The sequence below is a fragment of the Pseudorasbora parva genome, chromosome 23, assembly GCF_024679245.1.
Source record: "Pseudorasbora parva isolate DD20220531a chromosome 23, ASM2467924v1, whole genome shotgun sequence".
Classification (NCBI taxonomy): Eukaryota; Metazoa; Chordata; class Actinopteri; order Cypriniformes; family Gobionidae; genus Pseudorasbora; species Pseudorasbora parva.
The window spans coordinates 16160917-16182202 of record NC_090194.1 but is presented as its reverse complement, the minus strand read 5'-3'; the positions used below and the strand labels follow the sequence as shown (position 1 = coordinate 16182202).

Genomic DNA, 21286 nt, shown 5'->3' with positions numbered 1-21286 from the left:
TTAATAACCCGACACGAGTGAGATGCTGCCAAGCTGAGAGGGTGATGTCATCGCTGTCATTCGTCAGCATGACGAGCATCGTCTTACAGAGTGGCTCAGGCTTCCTGATGTCATGGGTAATTTTCACTCGCGCTTTCAGACGCAGTGCAGCTTGTAGATCTAACTTACTAAGTTCAGGTGAAAGTCTGCTTTCCTCACAAATGCCGTAACTGCCCAGTTGTCAAAACAAAGATCTCGTCTCAAAGCATAATTGTAGAAAAACGTCTTGATTGAGATAGGGCCAAATTGTAGAAAAACAAGGTTTTACTCTGACTCCAGCTCTTCTGCACCATTTTTTTTAAAGGTACACCAAGTGTTTTGAAGATTTAAACAAAGAAATGAACAGTACCTTTGATAAATCTTTAGATAGATAACACTCACAGTGAAGATGAATTCTACATGGGGCAAGTCGCTCCATCATGGTTTTCAGCCAAATATTATCTTGGTAATAATATTTGGTTAAAATAGCCAAAAACAGCAAACTATCAATTGTGAATAACTTGAAACTAGTGCTGTCAAATGATTAATCACGATTAATAGCATCTAAAATAAAAGTTTGTCTTTACATAATTAACATTGATCAGGCATAACATTATGACAGGTGAAGTAAATAACACTGATTATCTCTTCATCACGGCACCTGTTAGTGGGTGTGATATATGAGGCAGTAAGTGAACATGCTGTCCTCAAAGTTGATGTGTTCGAAGCAGGAACAATGGGCAAGCTTGAGGATTTGAGGGAGTATGACAAGGGCCAATTTGTGATGACTAAACAACTGGGTCAGAGAATCAACGAGTTTGGTGTTGACTTGGCCTCCAAAATTCTCTAGATCTCAATTGGAACTTCCAGGACTTAAGGGATCTGCTGCTATCATCTTAGTGCCAGATACCACAGCACACCTTCAGGGGTCTAATGGAGTCCATGCCTCAATGGGTCAGGGCTGTTTTGGCAGCAAAAGGGGCACCAACACTATATTATGTCATAATGTTATGCCTGGTAGGTGTATGTGTGTGTACTGTGTATAATTATTATGTATATAATAAAGAAATATTTGCATATATATATATATATATATATATATATATATATATATATATATATATATATATATATATATATATAATTTTTTTTTTTTTTTTTTTTTTTATACAATTATATATACACTCAAATGCTAATTAGCTGTCATAACCGAAAGTGACATGGCAAGTTTTAATATGAATGCATTCGTTTTTATAGGAAAGAGCTGCATACAAATTCTACAAAACATCCTGTTTGTGTTCCATGGAAGAATGGAAGTCATGTGGATTTGGAAGGACACAAGGGTGAGTATATGTTGGTAGAATTGTATGCCCTCAAACTGTCAGTTATATAATAAGTTAGGTAAAACCAGCCAGAGAGATAAGACAGTTGTTTCAGGTACAACTGGAATTAGATGATTGATGTTAAACATCAATGAACCAATGCTTTCATTATTAGCCAAATATAGGCCATTTTAAAAGAACCTCACTTTAAATAGGGCCATGTGTTTATATTCCACAAACATGGCATGTGACAAAATGTGTTTTACAATTTCCCTAAATGTGTTGTTGGCCACCTCTGTGCCAGAACATCAGACAACTTCTCTTCCTTTCAAAACGGCGAGAAAAACCTCTGTGTCCACATGATAGACAACAAAACTCAACAAGCTGTCATACACACTAGCTATATTTATGTTTGCACTCAAAACAGTTTAATTGGAGTCGCTTGTTTGGTTGTTTTAATTAGTTACATGGCTGGGAACCGTGATGGTTTTACTCAGCTTGCGGTTGGGAAAAGACAAAAGGCCCATCTTAAGACAATGAACATGAAAACGGGGATGGCTGTCAGACTGATCCAGATTTACACCCAAAACAAAGCCTAACTCAAACCACTTCACCACTTTTGTACCAGAGCTGCACGATTCGGGATAAATTGAGAATCCCAATTTCTTTGTTTCGAACCGAGATCACGATTCTGAACAAACAAACTAAACTAAATAACCTGTAATTTAATAGAGACACTGACAACGTGTTATTTGATGCAGTCTATTGTTTAATGAATGCTAAATTAATCTGAATTAATTATTTAAAAATAATAATTTGAATGAATGATTCAATGACTCACTCATAAATACTTCACTTGGTTTGAATCAGCGTTTCAGAATGAATCTCTTGAATGAATGATTCAATGATAAATACATTTTCTTTTCACAATTGTTTTTTTTAAAGCAATGAATGGTGCAGCTCTAAACAATCATAAACAAAGCTTCAAAAAATAAATACAAACACTCACCAATGTAGTTCTTTGACACGGCCACTTCCCTGATTTCAATATGAACCGATCCTTTAGGTATCTGGACGACCTCCATGTAACCTGTAAAATGTAAATCTTCATTTAAAAAAAATTACAAAATAAAGCAAACCTGAATTGTACTCATATAATTCCAATAGTTTGCAGTTTGTAACTTGTTTTACCAGCATTTGGCTTCATGGTTGACACAAACCACAATGACAATAGGTCTTGGTGATCACCTAATGGACTTGCCATACCAACATAATTATTGTTGTTTTTAATTAGCATTCTGTGCTTCAGTTAGCATTAGCATGCTGTAAAACTCTCTGAAGTTTTTCCTTGAACTACAGCAAATGTCCTCGGACATTGTATCATGTCTTATTGTTTTCAAGACATTTTTTGAAAGTTGTGTAGTTTTTCAGATTCTTTAAAGGATTAGTTCACCCAAAAAATTATCCCAAAATTTACTTACCCTCAAGCCATCCTAGGTATATATGATGACATTCTTCTTTCAGCCAAACACAATCAGAGTTATATTAAAATTTATCCTGGCTTTTTCAAGCTTTATAATGGGAGTGAATGTTCCCTTGTTTTTGAAGCCCAAAAAAGCGCATCCATCCATCCATGAATCATCAATCAATCAATCATAAAAGTAATCCATGTGGCTCCAGGGGGTTAAAAATGCTTTTTTAAATATATATATATACATACATACACACACACACACACACACACACACACACACACACACACACACATACATACATACATACATAGGGCTGGGCAACAAACTTAAGCTCCTCTGACATTTCTATTTAAAAATTCTTGTTTTAGACTTCTAATTTGTTACCGTTGTTTTGTTTTGCTCTATCCTCTGTGCTTTCGTACTCGTCAATACAGGATGCGTCAGGTCAGAGTTCACTCTTCGGCCGCATACGACCATTATAGGAAGACAGCGATTATAGTTTATAAATATATAGTATAAAAATATGAATATTTTTAAAAAACGCCTCACTTCGCATCAGAAGTGCCTTTATTAGCCCCCAGGAGCCGTATGGATTACTTTTATGATGGATGGATGGATGGGTGGATGGATATGGATGGATGGATGGATTGATTTTTGGGCTTCAAAATCTAAGGTACCGTTCACTTCCATTATAAAGCTTGGAAGAGCCAGGGTATTTTAGAATATATCTCTGATTGTGTTTGGCTGATTGTGAGATTCATGGTGTTTGAATCTCAAATACAACTATGATGGCTTGAGGGTGAATAAATTATGGGATAATTGTAATGTTGGGGTCAACTAACCCCACAACATTTTGTCTGTTGAACACTTTTTCTTGCCTTTTCACTTTCAAGAACTTCTTCATTTGTCCTTCTTTATTCTTTATGGCTAATTCTAACCATTCTAGTCTAGTGTTTCATGTAAACTAAACAGACCCCAAGCACACAGTTGTATTTGAATAGAATCCCAGCCTGCTAAAAGAAAACCTAACTAACTTAGCAACAGCAAATTCATTACAACAGAAGAATCTACACCGTACCCTTCACTCCCCCTTAAAGTTTCAGATGATTTACCAGCTATACCTTAAAAGGAGAAAACAGTCCCTTACTACAGAGAATACTTTTGGATGCGGCCCGACAACGCGTGCAATATTAGAAGTTTTATTGATTCTCTCACTGGATGATGCAATTAATACTCGTATATTGTGTTACCGCTTCTATTTTGACAACTTGTTTCTTGACCCAAAAACAAAAGCTTTATCATGGTTGTCTGATGAAAAAACCCCACTGCATTTCCATGAAAAATGTCGAGCTTGGCTAAAGCGCCCCGTTGGCCCCCTTACAGGAGCCACTGCCAAAAAGACAATGCGTTCCTCCACTCGCTTGTGCTGGGCTTTCTTCAAGTGGGATTTCTCTAGTGGAAAGCGATTAAAAACTTGTCGCGTTTGGCAGGCGTGCGGCGCGCTCTCTGGAATGGGATTCTGAGGGGAGAGATCGCTCTGCGTCGGTCTCCTCTTGTTCCATACATCTCAGCAGTGGCCTGTGGATTTCGCCACACTCTATTTTATGTTTTTGAAAGGCTTTACAAACTTCAAATATCCAATATGGACACTGACGGCAGGGACAATCAGCCTAGATCAGGGTTTCCCAAACGGGTTTGTGAGAGAACTGCAGGCAGTTTATAAATTGATAAAAAAGCTAATAATTAAAATAACTTAATGGAGCCGCATGATAATCGTGACATAGCTTAGTATATGATTATGAAATCAAAGGCTGCAATCTATTTAAGTAACTAAAGGCTGATGCGACGCCTTTCCAAAGTAAAGCACAGCACTTAGTTAATGCGAGCAGCTTGTTATCCACTGTATTCAGCATCTCAGTTCATAGTAAATGAAGCATCACTGTTCATAGTGTTAATAGTTCACACTGTTCACCATCACCGTTTATAGTAAATGAATGTGCTGCGAGTTTAACATGCATTTGGGAGCTCAACCTACACTAGGAGGATGGAGTAGATCGAGTCCATCAACAACCCCAAAGCTTCACAGTCCTAATCCTCTTCCTGGGTCGACATTTAATTCGGTAACATTAGGCAGCTTTGATTTATATGCCGTTTAATGTTTGATAATCGCTTTGTTTTACATGCTTATACTGCTTATTTGTTTTTGGATCCGTAGATTATATACTATATATACTATATAACAGTGAAAACATGTTATCAATGAGTAGAATGTAAACTGCATAGATTGTAAAAAAATATGGACGTAGTGTCTGTGACGTCACACATAGGATTCTGAAGTGCAGTTTTGAAGCGCAAAGTAGAGACAAGCTGGCCATTGCCATCTTGGCAACGCGTCAATGTGCGTCACACCCGGATAACAGAAAATAGGCAAAGAGGCGGGAAGTGGGCGGAGCTGAGGTGACGCAATGACTAACAGAAGGCGGATAAATGGCTATCCACCTGTCAATCAAACTGGCCACACCCTTAATTATGCAGAACTTTAAGGCTTTATATAATGTAAACGAATGCGTTATAAAATAGTTCACCCCCTCACAGTCGTCATGAATGGCAAAATTAGCCGTATAGACCAAAAACACAATTTGTCCCAGACTGTAAAAATGTTTTATTCTGCTATACAGTTAGGCATTTTAACATGAGGCTCAATGAGATTCTGCTCCCTTCTGGAGCCTGTCCCTAGTGGCCAGTCGAGGAATTGCAGTTTAAAATACAGGGAGTGGAGAATTATTAGGCAAATGAGTATTTTGACCACATCATCCTCGTTATGCATGTTGTCTTACTCCAAGCTGTATAGGCTGGAAAGCCTACTACCAATTAAGCATATTAGGTGATGTGCATCTCTGTAATGAGAAGGGGTGTGGTCTAATGACATCAACACCCTATATCAGGTGTGCATAATTATTAGGCAACTTCCTTTCCTTTGGCAAAATGGGTCAAAAGAAGGACATGACAGGCTCAGAAAAGTCAAAAATAGTGAGATATATTGCAGAGAGATGCAGCAGTCTTAAAATAGCCAAGCTTCTGAAGCGTGATCATCGAACAATCAAGCGTTTCATTCAAAATAGTCAACAGGGTCGCAAGAAGCGTGTGGAAAAACCAAGGCACAAAATAACTGCCCGTGAACTGAGAAAAGTCAAGCGTGCAGCTGCCAAGATGCCACTTGCCACCAGTTTGGCCATATTTCAGAGCTGCAGCATCACTGGAGTGCCCAAAAGCACAAGGTGTGCAATACTCAGAGACATGGCCAAGGTAAGAAAGGCAGAAAGTCGACCACCACTGAACAAGACACACAAGCTGAAACGTCAAGACTGGGCCAAGAAATATCTCAAGACTGATTTTTCTAAGGTTTTATGGACTGATGAAATGAGAGTGAGTCTTGATGGGCCAGATGGATGGGCCCGTGGCTGGATTGGTAAAGGGCAGAGAGCTCCAGTCCGACTCAGACGCGAGCAAGGTGGAGGTGGAGTACTGGTTTGGGCTGGTATCATCAAAGATGAGCTTGTGGGGCCTTTTCGGGTTGAGGATGGAGTCAAGCTGAACTCCCAGTTCTACTGCCAGTTTCTGGAAGACACCTTCTTCAAGCAGTGGTACAGGAAGAAGTTTGCATCCTTCAAGAAAAACATGATTTTCATGCAGGACAATGCTCCATCACACGCATCCAAGTACTCCACAGCGTGGCTGGCAAGAGTATAAAAGAAGAAAATCTAATGATATGGCCTCCTTGTTCACCTGATCTGGACCCCATTGAGAACCTGTGGTCCATCATCAAATGTGCGATTTACAAGGAGGGAAAACAGTACACCTCTCTGAACAGTGTCTGGGAGGCTGTGGTTGCTGCTGCACGCAATGTTGATGGTGAACAGATCAAAACACTGACCGAATCCATGGATGGCAGGCTTTTGAGTGTCCTTGCAAAGAAAGGTGGCTATATTGGTCACTGATTTGTTTTTGTTTGGTTTTTGAATGTCAGAAATGTATATTTGTGAATGTTGAGATGTTATATTGGTTTCACTGGTAAAAATAAATAATTGAAATTGGTATAAATTTGTTTTTTGTTAAGTTGCCTAATAATTATGCACAGTAATAGTCACCTGGACACACAGATATCCCCCTAAAATAGCTAAAACTAAAAACTTAAAACTAAAACTTCCAAAAATATTCAGCTTTGATATTAATGAGTTTTTTGTGTTCATTGAAAACATGGTTGTTGTTCAATAATAAAATTAATCCTCAAAAATACATCTTGCCTAATAATTCTGCACTCCCTGTACTTCCGTATTGGCTTCAAGAGAAACTGTGGGAGGTTGCCGCTTGGTAAACTGATATCAGAGAACTGTGAACATGTAAATGTGTTGTTAAATTGTTGAAACATTACTTTCTATTAAAATCTCAAGTAAACACCTACAAAAGGGGTTCAGCTTAGGACGGGAACCCCTGCGCTATATATATATACGCTCAATGGCCCGATAGGACATGTTAGTAACTCACAGTTGATTAAAAGCTACTTGGGATCAAAACTTCCAATATTTGTGGAAAGTTACCAATCTACCAACCTGATAGACCTAGTAGGTTATGTCCAACACATTCTCATGACAATTCATATGATAAGATACTGAATGTGTGTTATTTGTGAGTGTATAATCAGTGACCTCCTGACCTCCTCTTGGCAGCGAATCGTTGAACAGTCCTTCGGTGACCTCACAAGTACTGCCGTCCCCGCCGCACACACGGCATCTGTCCTCCTTTGCATCTGAGCCCAGGATGTTATCACAGCCAACATGCTGGAAAGAAACACAGGCAGGGTGTTTCAGTGCAGGGGAACATGGTCAAAGCGTTCTCATGTCAAAGAATAACATGTCATTCGCACAGCTGTACTGAGTCATATTATGACATGAAAGACGAATGGTTCTGGTTTTGCTTCGGGACCATGATTTTATACTGGACATCAATACAGTACAAAAATTATTTACAGCATTGTACGAAATTAAATAAAAATGTCCTCTAAATCAAACATTGTCAATTTTCATAATCAGCCTGTCATATCAACAAATTTCAATTTGGTAAGAGCATAAACAATAGCAGAAGCATGAGTTATAGTATTCATAGTTTTAGTGTTTTGTTTCTAAATGTCTACATGTCAATTGAATTTTGTTGGTTTTCTGCTTTCAGCAGCCAATAATTCACCACACAAAGTACACTGTGGTTGGCACAAACCATGTTTATCCATGTTGCGTCAAATTTTCTTTAATCTTGCAGTTCACGAGGGCATGTCACGCAACCTGTCCATGTTGGCATTTATCTAACTTGACTGGCTTCAACAAAATACACAATCTTGAATAGATATATGAAATATCAATATCGGTCGTCAGCCAATAGTACAGATATTTATTAATTCTTTTAAATCTTCTTTTAAACACTTAGCCTGGTTAAAATCAGACCATTCTAGTAGTAACTGAGTTATGGTCTGGCAAAGCTTCATAGACAAATAATTTTCAGAGGGGCATCACCAGGGGCGGAGCGGGGGGGTGGCTTATTGAGCTTAAGCCCCGAATGTTTTGTCAAAAGCCCCGAATCTTTTAGTAAAAAAAATAAATAAATAATAATAATAATTTTGTTTCATTTCTTTCAGTCTTTCAGACTGGAGTGGCAAAAAAAGCTCCTTTACCGCGTGTGTTGCGGTCGGCAATGCGTCGCACACAAGGGGGTAATCTAGCACTCTGAAAGCGTTCCACCCCTAGGGGCTGCCATTGCTAACCAAGCCATCACCTGCTGTTAGCATCCCATTGACTCCCATTCATTTTTGAGTCACTTTGACAGTGAATAACTTTACATCTGAGACGTTTAAAGACTCCATTTGTCCATTGTTTATTCCTAAAGAAACACGACAATGCATAAAAGGCTCCGTTACCTTGTATCTTACACTATCGCCCCGCAGAAGCTGTTTTTGTAAAAATAGGCTAACGATTGCGTCATAACCAACGCGACTCTGTCGCACAGTTGAGAAATTACCGTATAGACCTGAGGAGACGCTCGCAGGCAATCTTTTACTGTCTATGAGACAGTCGGGGGGACGTGGAGACATAAAGTCTGATAAAGTCAAGGGGGAAGAATGGGGAGAAGCCCATAGTGAGCCAAAAGCAACGGGAGAAAATATTTAAACAACGTGATTCAGCTTTCACTTTCCACAACTACTAGAAGACCTACAGCTGTCAAACAGGAGGCTCACGTCACATCTACGTCCTCAAGCTCAGTCTGAGCCTGCGCAGTTCGCTCAGCCATCAGGAAGGGAGTGCCCCTAGGTTGACTTCATTATTTCGCCATTGACGTCAATGGGATCGCTCAGTCCATTTCTTTTACTGTCTATGGTCGCACATCACTCAGCTTGTCTGCCAATGCCAATAAAAACTAACGAAGAAGAATATACGTTACATCTTCTTCGTCGTCGTTGTCATCAGGGATTGGTGGGCTTTTGTATTTCACCAGCGTCGTAGTTAACTATAGTTAACATGGACACTACACATTTTTTAAAAAAAAGGAACACTAAACCTCACCGGCCAGAGAGAGATTCGGCGTCAGACGAAAGTGTTGCAGGTTTGTGAATCCGCTGTTGTAACACTTGAGTTACATGACTGTATTGCTGGCTAGCTAGAGTTAACGTTAGGTGTTACTTATTAAGGTGAGACACGACAGGTGAAAACATAGTCAATTTTGAGATTTTGGGTCAGTTTACTCCCTTAACATGTAAGCTTTCATGTCAAAATAAAAAAAAGGCAACATTACACATTTAAGGTGGTTATTTCATTATATTTTGTCACCGTGCGCCTTTAGATTTCTACCTGAAATCATCCAAAGTTACTCTAACGCGAGCTCCCGTGCCGTCTCCATTCACAGAAACATGTCATGCCTGGTATCATTATAAAGCTCTCAGTCTCACACACAGTGTTGTCTAATCCAAATATGGGCATTTCCTTTGAAGAACTAACCAACCGCGAAAGTTTGCAGCCGAAAACAACATCATTGGTCATGGATTCTGATGTAGCAAATTTGTCAGCTAAGCACAAAGTAAACCAAACTGAACTCTAAAGATTAATAATGATGTTTACACAAAATTCAGGTTGCCTTTTTTATTTGCCAGGGGTTAAAATTAGTCATCCTTAACATTTTAGTGTTTTGGATTCACTACAGCTGGAGAACAGGTTGTAGGCTCTACTGGCTGAATTTTTTTAAAGTAACTTATTATCCCAGATAGTATATAGATTTTTAGGCATTCTATTATCTCAAACAGCCTGAAAAATAGTGCATTTAGCTGATGTAAATGGGAAAAAATCTTCATGGGGGAGTATGCCCCCGGACCCCCCTAGGTTTGGGCTAAGCCCCCAATGTTTACATTGTCTGGCTCTGCCCCTGGGCGTCACCTACGGACGATGACGTATACAAAGCGACCTATGAGAGCAACAGAGAAAAATCTGAGACAGCGATCCGTTTGTGATTTCGAGGAAGCTGGCTTCTTACGACTTTAGCCGTTGTTGTAAAAGAAATATGATAATAGCTAGTGTCCGCAGCCACTATGGCAAGATTTTAGCAAAATTTGGAAAACCTATAGCATAGACGGTCGAACAGAAAACATCAAGCTCTGATCACATTTGCCCCCGTTGTAAGTAGTGATGTTACGTTCGTGAACAAATCGTTCTTTTTGAACGAATCTTTTAGGTGAACGAATTGTTCTCGTTCACGTAGTCTATTGACTTGTTTCTCGTTCACTGAAATTCCTCCCTCCCCCGCAGTGTGGCGCCATTAGCAGCGAGCGCATGCGCAGCTCTGTTGACTGTTTCATTCTGTCAAAGAATGACAAAACCTCAAGCCAATAGCTTTCGAGTATGAGATGTGACGGAGCATGTGATTGGTTGAATTCAGTGAACGAATACGCCCTTTACTGACCGAGAGGCTTTGAGTCTGACTCTGAACGTACACTCTATTTACTTTAATAACGTTACAATGTTTTTTTATTTAAAAAAATCACGTAAATTATTTTTTGTATTGTTTTCCAGAATAGTTTATTTTTAACTATGAGTGAGTATATCTATCTAGCCTATCTATCATCTCTCTATATATCTTTAATTAGAACTTATTAATAAAACACTTGAGATTATTAACATTGTTTAAACTTTGGGCTTGAAACGCTCCAAATGGAGCAAATACGAAGATAAATCAGCTCCGCCCACTTCCGGCATGAGACTGTGGCGTGGCGCTGTTATCGTCCTCAGACTGTTGTGAGTGACGTATATGCGTTCTGCGGTTAGACTTGTCTCCCTGCTCCACCCGGGGACACACTGAAAGGGTATGGAACGTGATTGGGGCTAAATATCTTTAACCGAAACGCGTGACTTTTGACCGTGTCAACCATAGACATCATGGCTGCGTCTGAAAACCTAGGCAGCTGACTCGTTGCCTCGCTGCCTTATCAGGCAATGACTTGTAAGGCAGCGTTTTGTGCATGAAGGTGCACGAAACTGATTTCGGACAGACTTCTAGGGCAGAGTAACAGTTTAATGATCGACAGCAAAATAGAGAGAGCTTTGATGAGAACTAAACACATATTTAAATACTACATTAGTCATTTCTCGCTGGAAATTACATCAGAAGTGGAAAATATTGGTTAAAAACATACATTTACACACAAACTGACCAGCAAACGCAACTTTCGGACGACATCTTATTTTTCAAGCTCAACTGTCACTGAATGGAAAGCACAGGATTGTGGGATACCAAAGGCAGCGAAGGATACATGTATGCTGACTTCAAAAATCGATCAGATGAAGGTATTTGAGGAGACAGGAAGCGAAACAAACATTAGATTCGGGCATTGCTTGATGCCTTCCTGCCTTGAAATGTGTCCTCCGAAGGCAGCATTTTCCAAGTTTCGGACGCATCCCATATATGAACGCTGCAATTGAACCGATTTGAACGCAAAAATGACGGGAAGCGTCACATCACGATTCAGTCGTGTCGCAAAAGTGGATCTCAACGGTTAGTCCGTGTCAACGTGGCTTTTTTACGTGTAGACACGTACATTCTGGTCGTGTTAAGATGTCCGTTGTCATCGCGTTACTCAGTACGTGTAAAGACGCAAAGTTTTATCATGTTAAGATGACAAATTTGAACGGTGTTTTCTAACCTGCACATTCTGTGAATGTAATACATTGTTTAAAGCAGACTTCCCTTTAGATTTAGCCCACATACATATCAAAAAAACATTAATTAATTGCTTGACTGACTACTGTGCTACAGTAAAATAGCCTAATGTTAATGTATATTAATTAAGTGCTCAATATTAAACAATATGGGTTATTGTTTTTGTTTTGTTTTTAAGTTAGGCTATATATAATTTCTGTGTATACAGTGTATATAGGCTAATTTACACAGCACATATTTATAACTGAACAACAAATGCCACATTTATTTACTGATGACCCATACAGCCAGAGATCATGTGTGAAAATACTTATACATAAAATGATCACTTAGAAATCAAAACTCAGGTTTGAGAAAGAAAGAATATGCATATACAAGCTACAATATATTTTTTCATAGCAGCTTCAGTATCAGTAACAAATTCAAAACAAATTCTGCTGTAAAGCGGCTCTAACAAGCCAATATCGGGTCAATATTCAGCTCAAGTGACTTCAGTGTTGATTCAGTTCAATTGATTTTAGTTCAACTGTAAAATTCCTCATTTGTGCATATTTGTGTGTAGTTATAGAAAGAGTTAAAATAGGTTTGCACAGTGTTGGTTTTGCAAGAGATGTCTGATGTTTTGCATGTTGTGTGTTTTGTGTGTAGTGAAGGGGAGAGGGCCAACGCCGTTGCCTCTTCATCATATGCATCTTATCCTTTTGAATGATTTTTAATAACCTCATGAATTAAATAATCAGTTATTATACTTTCAAAATGAATAATTATTGACAATCAATTTTATTTGATCATTAATACATTTAACTATTATTTGATATGATTTCGACTATGTCTGCTGTATGGTGTCTAATTTGCTTTCCAGAGACGGTCTGACAAAGACAGTCTGACCGAGCCTGACCTCTATCTCTGGGTCCTGACCAACTTGGAGAGAAAGTTAGAACTTCCAAGAGGTGAATCCTGCCTGTTGTTAGTAACCCCAGGCCAGGAAGGGGTGGGAGGATTTGAGTTTCCCAGTTGTGATTTCTTCCCATTTATATAGTGTGATTTTTCCCATTGATAGAAGTACATTTTTGTCTTTATATTTCTTTATAGAATGAGGTAGATGATATAAGTCATACTTTTCTTTCTGGAGATTCGTTTGTCATGTGGTGTTGATATCTTGTCCTGTTGATAAGCTCACTGCTGCACTAACCTTGGAGGAGAGATGTGCCCTAGAGTCTTGTGTGTGTGTTACATGTTCTGTGCTACATGTTCTGTGCAGGTCTTCCGACTGGATTGGACCGCTTTTTCTCACACCCTAGACCTCTTGGTACCTTTCTAGGACTCCCCCGAAGTCAACACTACCCCAATCTTGGGATTGTCTGATGTAAACATCCTGATTAACAGCAACATCTATTCTCGCGTGACACATTGTTTAGACTTAATGCCAATCAGTTATATTCCACGTGTCCGTAATGATGTAAATCATGCCCTTGAAATGGGTATAATTGGTGTAAATTTTCTGTGTAAGGTAGAGTCTGGCCTGCCACCGCACTAAGAGACTCTGAAGCCGACTCTTCCGATTAAACTGCAAACTATTCTTCAGTAAAATTCTCTCCGATGATTGAACATCCTGACTACTGGTCTTCATTTTGCATATCTGGTCTCTGGGTTTTAAACTGTTAACCCCTAACAGTAGAGTTACAAGAGCCACATTTTATAATGGAGCCATGTTTTCAGAAATTGTGTATAAGCACAATTCACGTGATTTCAGCAGTTTGACATGTGATCCAAACTGCTGAAATCACGTGACATTGGCGATCCGAATCATTGATTGATTCACTGATTCATGGCTGTTTGAATCTTTATTTGAGGTTTGAACACAAACGCGGAAGAGAAGACTGATGCTGAATAAAATCGTAGTTTTTTTTGGGCCAAAATGTATTTTCGATGCTTCAAGAGATTCTAATTAACTAACTGATGTCACATATGGACTACTTTGATGATGTTTTTATTAGCTTTTTTGACATGGACAGTATAGTGTGCATACACTTGGATATGCTCTGGGATTAAATATAAAATATCTTAAACTGTTTTCTGAAGATGAACAGAGGTCTTACGGGTGTGGAACAACATTATTGAGTAATTAATGACATCAATTTCCTTTTTGGGTGAACTAACCCTTTAATCTTTGTTCCAGACAGCAATTTTTTAACCCACGATTAACTATTCTAGATTAAGGCCTACTCTTGGCCAGTGTTGGGAGTATGCCACTACAAAGTAACTACCCACTACAGCGCTACTGTAATTCCACTTTTTACAGTATTGCGCATGTAACTTAACATTTTTTAATCAAGTAACGCAATTACAAATACTGAAATTGAAATGAGTTCGTTACTCACATTACTCTCTTTTTGTGAAAAATGAAAGCTTGCAGACAAGAAGCTGTCAACTGTCAAATTAATTCATGCAAAATATACTGTTAATTTTCTGCCAGTACATTATCCAGTTATATTACAGAAATTTCCGTTGACCCTTAAAACTCAAACGAATGCAATGTGTAATTCAAAATACAGGTAAAACACCTGTAAAAAAAAAAAAAACAATACTGAAAATTCCGTCATATTTACACAGTAGGCTACATTGTGCCCTAGTTTTACAAACTTTTTTTTCAGTCTAGGTCCTTTTGTATCCTCCTTATTAAACATTGTTGCAGCCACTTCAATAGTTCAGTTTTGTTTTTAATGTCAAATTAGTTATATTTTGTTTCATTTCTTTATTAAGTTAATTTAGAAAAATGTTTGGAGCATTTTTTTGTTTGTTAAATTATTATTTTTTCACACTAGACTTGTTTTGCCTATAATAAAAAATCTTGAAAAAAAATTAAAACACTTAGAGCATCACACATTTAGTTTAAATGTTTAGCCTATTTTCACCACCACTTTAAAAAAAAAAAAAAAAAGATGTTAGGCTGATCGTATGCGCTCGCAAACGAAAGGGGTTACACAATATAAACAACAATAAAAAAGTACAAAAAATTCAGGTTGTCTTACCTTAGGCTTCACCTCTCCACAAAATATAAATCTGATCATCAATGCCCCCGCTATGCACATTTAACGGAGTTCACGTCAATGAAATAAAGCAACAATGAAATTCGAGCTGCATCTTATCATCAGTTCAAGACCAAAGACCGCAATACCGGTAAGAGCTGGTAAGAGCATATAGTCTCATTAGCTTTAATGAAGATGATTGTGTTTTGAGCATCTAAGACTACTTTCAGTTTTCATTGCGGTCGTTTGCGTGTTGACTTGCTTTAGCCTATTTGCGGTGACGCGTGTTGCAGTAGCGCATCATATAATCTGACTAGACTAAGTGTGCAGGTGTAAAAAGGCTATAACACCCCCAGCTGCACCGCGGCTTCTGCTGCTGCTGCTGCTGCTGTACACTATCCACTATACACTATACTACTGCTTGATTTGAAGGCCTGTTGCCCTGTTGATCGCTGACAATAATAAGATCTAAAAATTATGTTTGTGTGTGACTGTTCAGTTCATAAAATTTTACATAAAAAGATTATTGCCCGCTATGGCCTTAATGAGCTATAGAGGACATTAACTGTCTGGAACATTGAGAAAAGTAGCCTATTAACGAATGTGACATCGCCAGCACGATAATGTCACTGAGGAGAAGACTTGAGGCTTTAAATACAAGATTTAATGTATTAGTACAAAATCGATTAAGAAATGAAGACGAAGACAACAATTTGTCAACACAACACAATTGACAGGTTGGTTTGCTACACCTTTAATGTAATGCAATTCAAACTTCGCTCCACAATCTAAATAAGCTAAACAGGTCAACTATTTTAAGTTCTTAATTTTCGATTGCCAACTTTAAAAGCAAACCTACGTCCATGGATTTTATATACAAATCATATATTTAATATGGCACCAATATAATAGCCTAAGTATGGATTTAAAACACGTGGAAAACACGTGCATGCTAGAAATACAAAAGACGCCTATTTTTCAAGCGACACGCAAGCGTGTTGGAAACGTTTCCAGGCAAAATAGTATAGAAAAAGATGATTATATGTCAGTTTGACACTAATACATAATAATAAATGACATTTTCATGTTTGAAAGTCCGTAGGTTAACATAAATGCAGATATAGGCCTAATTGTAATATAAAAAACAACATAATTATCGATATTGAAATATTGCATCTGTCAGTACAGAACGAAACATTCTGTAGCCTATTTTGCCTTCAATACCATAGGTATGGTCAATGGGCTACTGCATTCATTGCCATTGCTGTATCAGTAGGCTATATATTTATATTTAAAGGTCCCGTTCTTCGCGTGTTTTCGAAGCTTTGATTGTGTTTACAGTGTGCAATATAACATGAGTTCATGTTTCATGACAGTATTTTTCAAACACAGTATTTTTCACACAATTTACTTATCTGTACAGCGATGTTTCCTCTGTCCTAAAAACGGCCTGATGATTTCCTTGTTCTATGAAGTCTCTCCTTCAGAAACACGTAACGAGTTCTGATTGGGCCAGTGCTTCCCGTGTTGTGATTGGACAGCAGCTTAGCGCACTTTGCCATAACTGCAAAGGTCCCGCCTCTTACCATAACGGGGAGATGCAAGCGCTGAATGCGCGCTCTTCTCCACGTGAGAGAGCAACAAGACCACGCCCCCTATTATGCGTGTTCTTGTGGGCGGAGGGTTAGTCAACAAACAGTTCTAGTGACGTCATTACATCCATGCACTTCCTGCTGTAGTCCAAACCGGCCGTTCGCTCTAGGCTTTGAAAGGGAACTTCTGTTAAATAAAATATCTTGCTTGGCATTGAACTTTGAGCTTTATAATTTTACAGGTATTATTTATGCTCTAACAGCAACATTTCACACTAACTAAAATTTGAAAGATGGAATCGCGAAGAACGGGACCTTTAAAGGTCCCTTTCTTCGCGTGTTTTCAAGATTATGTTTACAGTGTGCAATATAACATGAGTTCATGTTTCGTGTGTAAAAAAACACAGTATTTTTCACACAATTTACTTAGCTGTACACCGCTGTTTCCTCGGTCCTAAAAACAGCCTGATGATTTCCTTGTTCTATGAAGCCCCTCCTTTAGAAACACGTAACGAGTTCTGATTAGGCCAGCGCTTCCCATGTTGTGATTGGACAGCAGCTTAGTGCACTTTGCCATAACGGCAAAGGTCCCGCCTTAACATTAAGTATAGGCCTTCCCTGTACCGCCACGCAGCCGCCCCGTGGCTGACACGCAACAGAAACACCAAGCCAGTGTGTCGTCATCGGGTAAAGCCCGCCCCAACTTTTCTGATTGGTGCCCAATTTTTTACAGTCTATGTTGGTGCTGAGATTTCGACGGATTGGAAATGGGTTTGAATGGGGTCTTTGCCAGACTACTTGTAGAGCAAATCTAAATTTGCCGGAAGTTGTCTGGGTTTTCCCAGGTTAGAAAACACTGATAATCTTTTTAAAATCTCAAAATGAATAATAATTTTTCGCCGGGCACGTTATAATGCTGTGATGCCTACGTTAACTTGTAGCTTTTAAAATGTTTGATTTAAAATAAATTTGTAGTATATTTAGACAATAGTACAGAATTGTATTATCAGACATTTGTTGGTTTCGGCATAACATGAAAATAATTGTTTCCAAGTTAAAAAGTCCTTTTTAAGGTTTATTAGCTAGGAAAAACTGTAAAAATATTTTTTCTAAGTTGTAAATATAAAGGTTACTGTAGTAGGTTTTACAACTAAATACTAATTTAGTGTGTCTACTTTAAAATCTCATGTTTAATTCAATGTGTTACTTATTAGTTAAAATCGTTTTAAAGTAAATCATATACCTAATTTCTTTCCACAACTATGGTGTGTTGAAGTTTACTATTTGAACTGAATATGTTTTTCCCTGCTTAGAACTGACATGAGACCAATTTTTGTGTTGCAACACAGCAGTTGCGAATCACTGGACTAAATATAAGATTGATTTCTGTTTTATTTTGTTTTGGATATTCCCAATAAACCCTGTACGTGCCTTTACTTGCATTATTATTATGGTCCAAAAGGCAATGAGAGGTTGTTGGGCGCAGCACAGATTGATTTCTTGGAGTTTAAAAGAACATTGTGTGCATTTCATCGCTCCAGATCAGATCAAAGAGGAAACCTTGGGGATCAATTAAAATAGTATCTTAAACTACATAAATCAAGGATGCAGACAACAATGTGTGAGACTAACAAATACCAAACTGCAGACAAAATCTTTTCCACACAGTTCAAAATCCATTTTAACCCTAAAATAAACAAAGCGTCACATTATTACGTCAATTTGGATTGTTATACAAATGATATTGTAAGCGAATTAAATATCATTCTCGGGCAGTTTACCCTCCTTTCTAACCAACTTGGGGAAACAATTCGATTCAAAACTGTACTGTCCTGATAAGAGGGTCAGCCCTTCAACTGCAGCCTATATTTAGGCTTCATTGTTCTGTGTTAGTGATTGGCCACGTTCTGTAGACTGTCCGTCTGAGACTGTTTGTGTCTGATAAACAAAGATAATGCAACATTTTTAGCCACAAGTGCCAGATGAATATAGAAATCTATGAAATGTATTATAAAAAAGCGATTTTTGGAAATTGTATCGATTTTTCACTGTAAATTATACAATGACTTGCGTGAAAAGCACTACGTCAACAGAGAAGTGTGTTTGATTACATACGGTGCGTCCCAATTCGCATACTCTCCGTCCTAAATAGTATTAAAAAATAGAATTAATATGTCCCAAATCGTAGTATGTTGAAAAGAGTACTCCAAAGATACCCAGATGGTCCACAATTTCTGGTTAGAATTTGAAGTGCTGATCAACACACACTCTAAAGGCTGATATTGCCGACAACCCATTGCGAGCTGAACAAGGATTAGATTAGAACTACAAACGTGGATAAAAAGTGTTAAAAAACTACAAACATGTTGGATGTGCGAGTCCGACGTTAAGTAAACAAGTTTAGACAAAGGGGTTTGAGTGATTAATTATCAGTATCTAACATGAACATTTATTTATTCAACATAATATATCACCTGCAAAAGCATTGTGAACTTTTGTAATGATACATTTGGGCATTAACTTTTAAATGCATCATTATATTCAAATTGCAAACAGATGAGGAGAGGCTCTGCATTAAAGACCCACAAATGGCAGATCAACGTACTACTAACTACATTTCTCTCTGATACAGTGGGAAATTAAATTAAATCTGGAGGATTTCAACTGTGACAAGGTGATTGGCAGGGCAGTTTAAACAGTGACAGGAAGCATGTAACCAGATGACAAAGTAGTATGTCCCAAAAACTTCCATAATCAAAACTTCAGCTACACACTCAAAAGTATGTACTTTTGCTTCAGAAAAATACTTTGCATACTTTTAGGTCGTAGTATAAGTAGGTGAATTGGGACACAGTACTAGCATTTCGAAAAGAGTTGGTGAAAAGTCCCTGGATGACTTCCTGAAGAAGATTCTGAAGTGTGTATACGATGGACACTTAACTGTCCCATGAGGCCACGGGAGAGGATTTGTTAATGGAGGTGAAGTGACGCAACTGATTCTGGTAGGTCACATGCTAATGACAGCATGGCAGATGTAGTACTTCCGGATTACATTCACAAAACACACATTCATACTATATAAAACTTTTTTAGCGAATTCAAATGCAGTACCTACTCAGACAGTATGTTATTTCAGATGCACCGTTACAAAAATTGTAAGAAAATGCAAGAATATATCAAGTACTGTTAACCAATGAACAGGTTTTTACTGTCGCATTTAACCATTAAAATCATGATCATTTTTTTACAGTGTATGTATTGCAGTTGAAGCCTACAGATAAAACATGGTTGGTTTTAAAAAGTATGCCTGGATAATGTAATATTTGTGGTGGATTTTAGAAGTATGTAGTATTGCATACTTTACCTACAATCCCTTGCACTACAGAAGAGGAGACGTTTATATATCCGCTCTCTTTTTCAGTTGCTTAAAAAAGGGATAAAAGGATAAAGCTACCACAAATTTCACATGCCTCCCACGGACCATCGGCTGAGCATCTGATGCAAAAAGCTGACAAAATTGGAAACACTTCGGGAGTTTCGAAGATCTAAATGGTTGAATCCTACAGGATTTTGCCATGTTTATACGTTTCGTCATTTTCTCCAGGAACTGTGAGGGAGATTTGGGCTGTAGACTCACCTTGCACTCTCCATTGATGCATATGTCCAGCGAGTCGGCCTGGCAGCGTGTGCCGTCGATGACAGCTGGGGAACGTTCGGTGTAGAAGTTGTAGCCCTCAGCCAGACAGTTCAAAGCACACGGCTTCACTCCACCTGAGAATCACGCAGAGTTTATCGTCAAACTTTTCAGCTTTATCAGGTTATTGATTGTTCCCATGGTCCTCGAGAACTCATTTACACCCCAGAAGTGTCTAGGAGGTGGCCACGATTTATGTCATACCATAAACCAAAAATCTATACGGAATAACAGAGACTCTCGTCTCACCAGTGCATTGATAAGTAATTCGCAGACTGCTTTTCTTGCAACTGTCTCGAGCCAGGGCTCTCAGACGGGGCCCACAGTTTTCTTTTATGCCTTTGTTGATATTAACAATCCAGTCAAAGCACTCGAGCACAAGAGAGGCATTACTCATAGTGGAATCTGAACGTTCTGCCTGACATCATTACTGCACCGACACAGGGAGAGATTAACACAGCTGCCAACAAAAATCATGGAGACATCGACAAAGGTTATCACAGACTTTACAAGTGAGGTTCACCTCCAAAATGAGTTTTAAGAGCCAAACAATTGGTAATGATAATGCTTATTACGGGGCAGTAAGATAAGGAGATGATTGAGTCGACTGTGAACTTCCTGTCAGAATGTTTTGGAAATGCCCCTTGATCTCTCGCAATTTTTCTTTGTTTATTGGGTTCGGGCCATATTTTTGTAAACAACAAATACACTCTTCCCTCTGGGTTTCCGGCTTCACTTTTTCAAAGTAGTCGGAAAATGTGAGAAAGACCAAATGAAACAACAAAGGGTTTGGGTAGGGGCATAGGTTGGTGGTGCACATATGTGTGTGGGTGTGTGTGTGTGTGTGTGTGTGTGTGTGTGTGTGTGTGTGTGTGTGTGTGTGTGCGTGCGTGTGTGTGCATGTGTG

General features: G+C 38.5%; 1 protein-coding gene across 4 annotated transcripts in view; it reads right to left on the bottom strand.

The window, feature by feature from the left end:
* The window catches only part of adamts6 (ADAM metallopeptidase with thrombospondin type 1 motif, 6), a 128276-nt gene that overhangs the window by 27500 nt on the left and 79490 nt on the right, over positions 1 to 21286 (bottom strand). For all 4 annotated transcript variants that reach the window (XM_067433835.1, XM_067433836.1, XM_067433838.1 and 1 more), the window contains 3 exons: positions 20323 to 20456; positions 7530 to 7653; positions 2350 to 2430 (listed from right to left, as the gene is read on the bottom strand). In XM_067433835.1, the coding sequence (XP_067289936.1) occupies positions 2350 to 2430; positions 7530 to 7653; positions 20323 to 20456 (339 nt within the window). The remainder of the gene's footprint in view (positions 1 to 2349; positions 2431 to 7529; positions 7654 to 20322; positions 20457 to 21286) is intronic.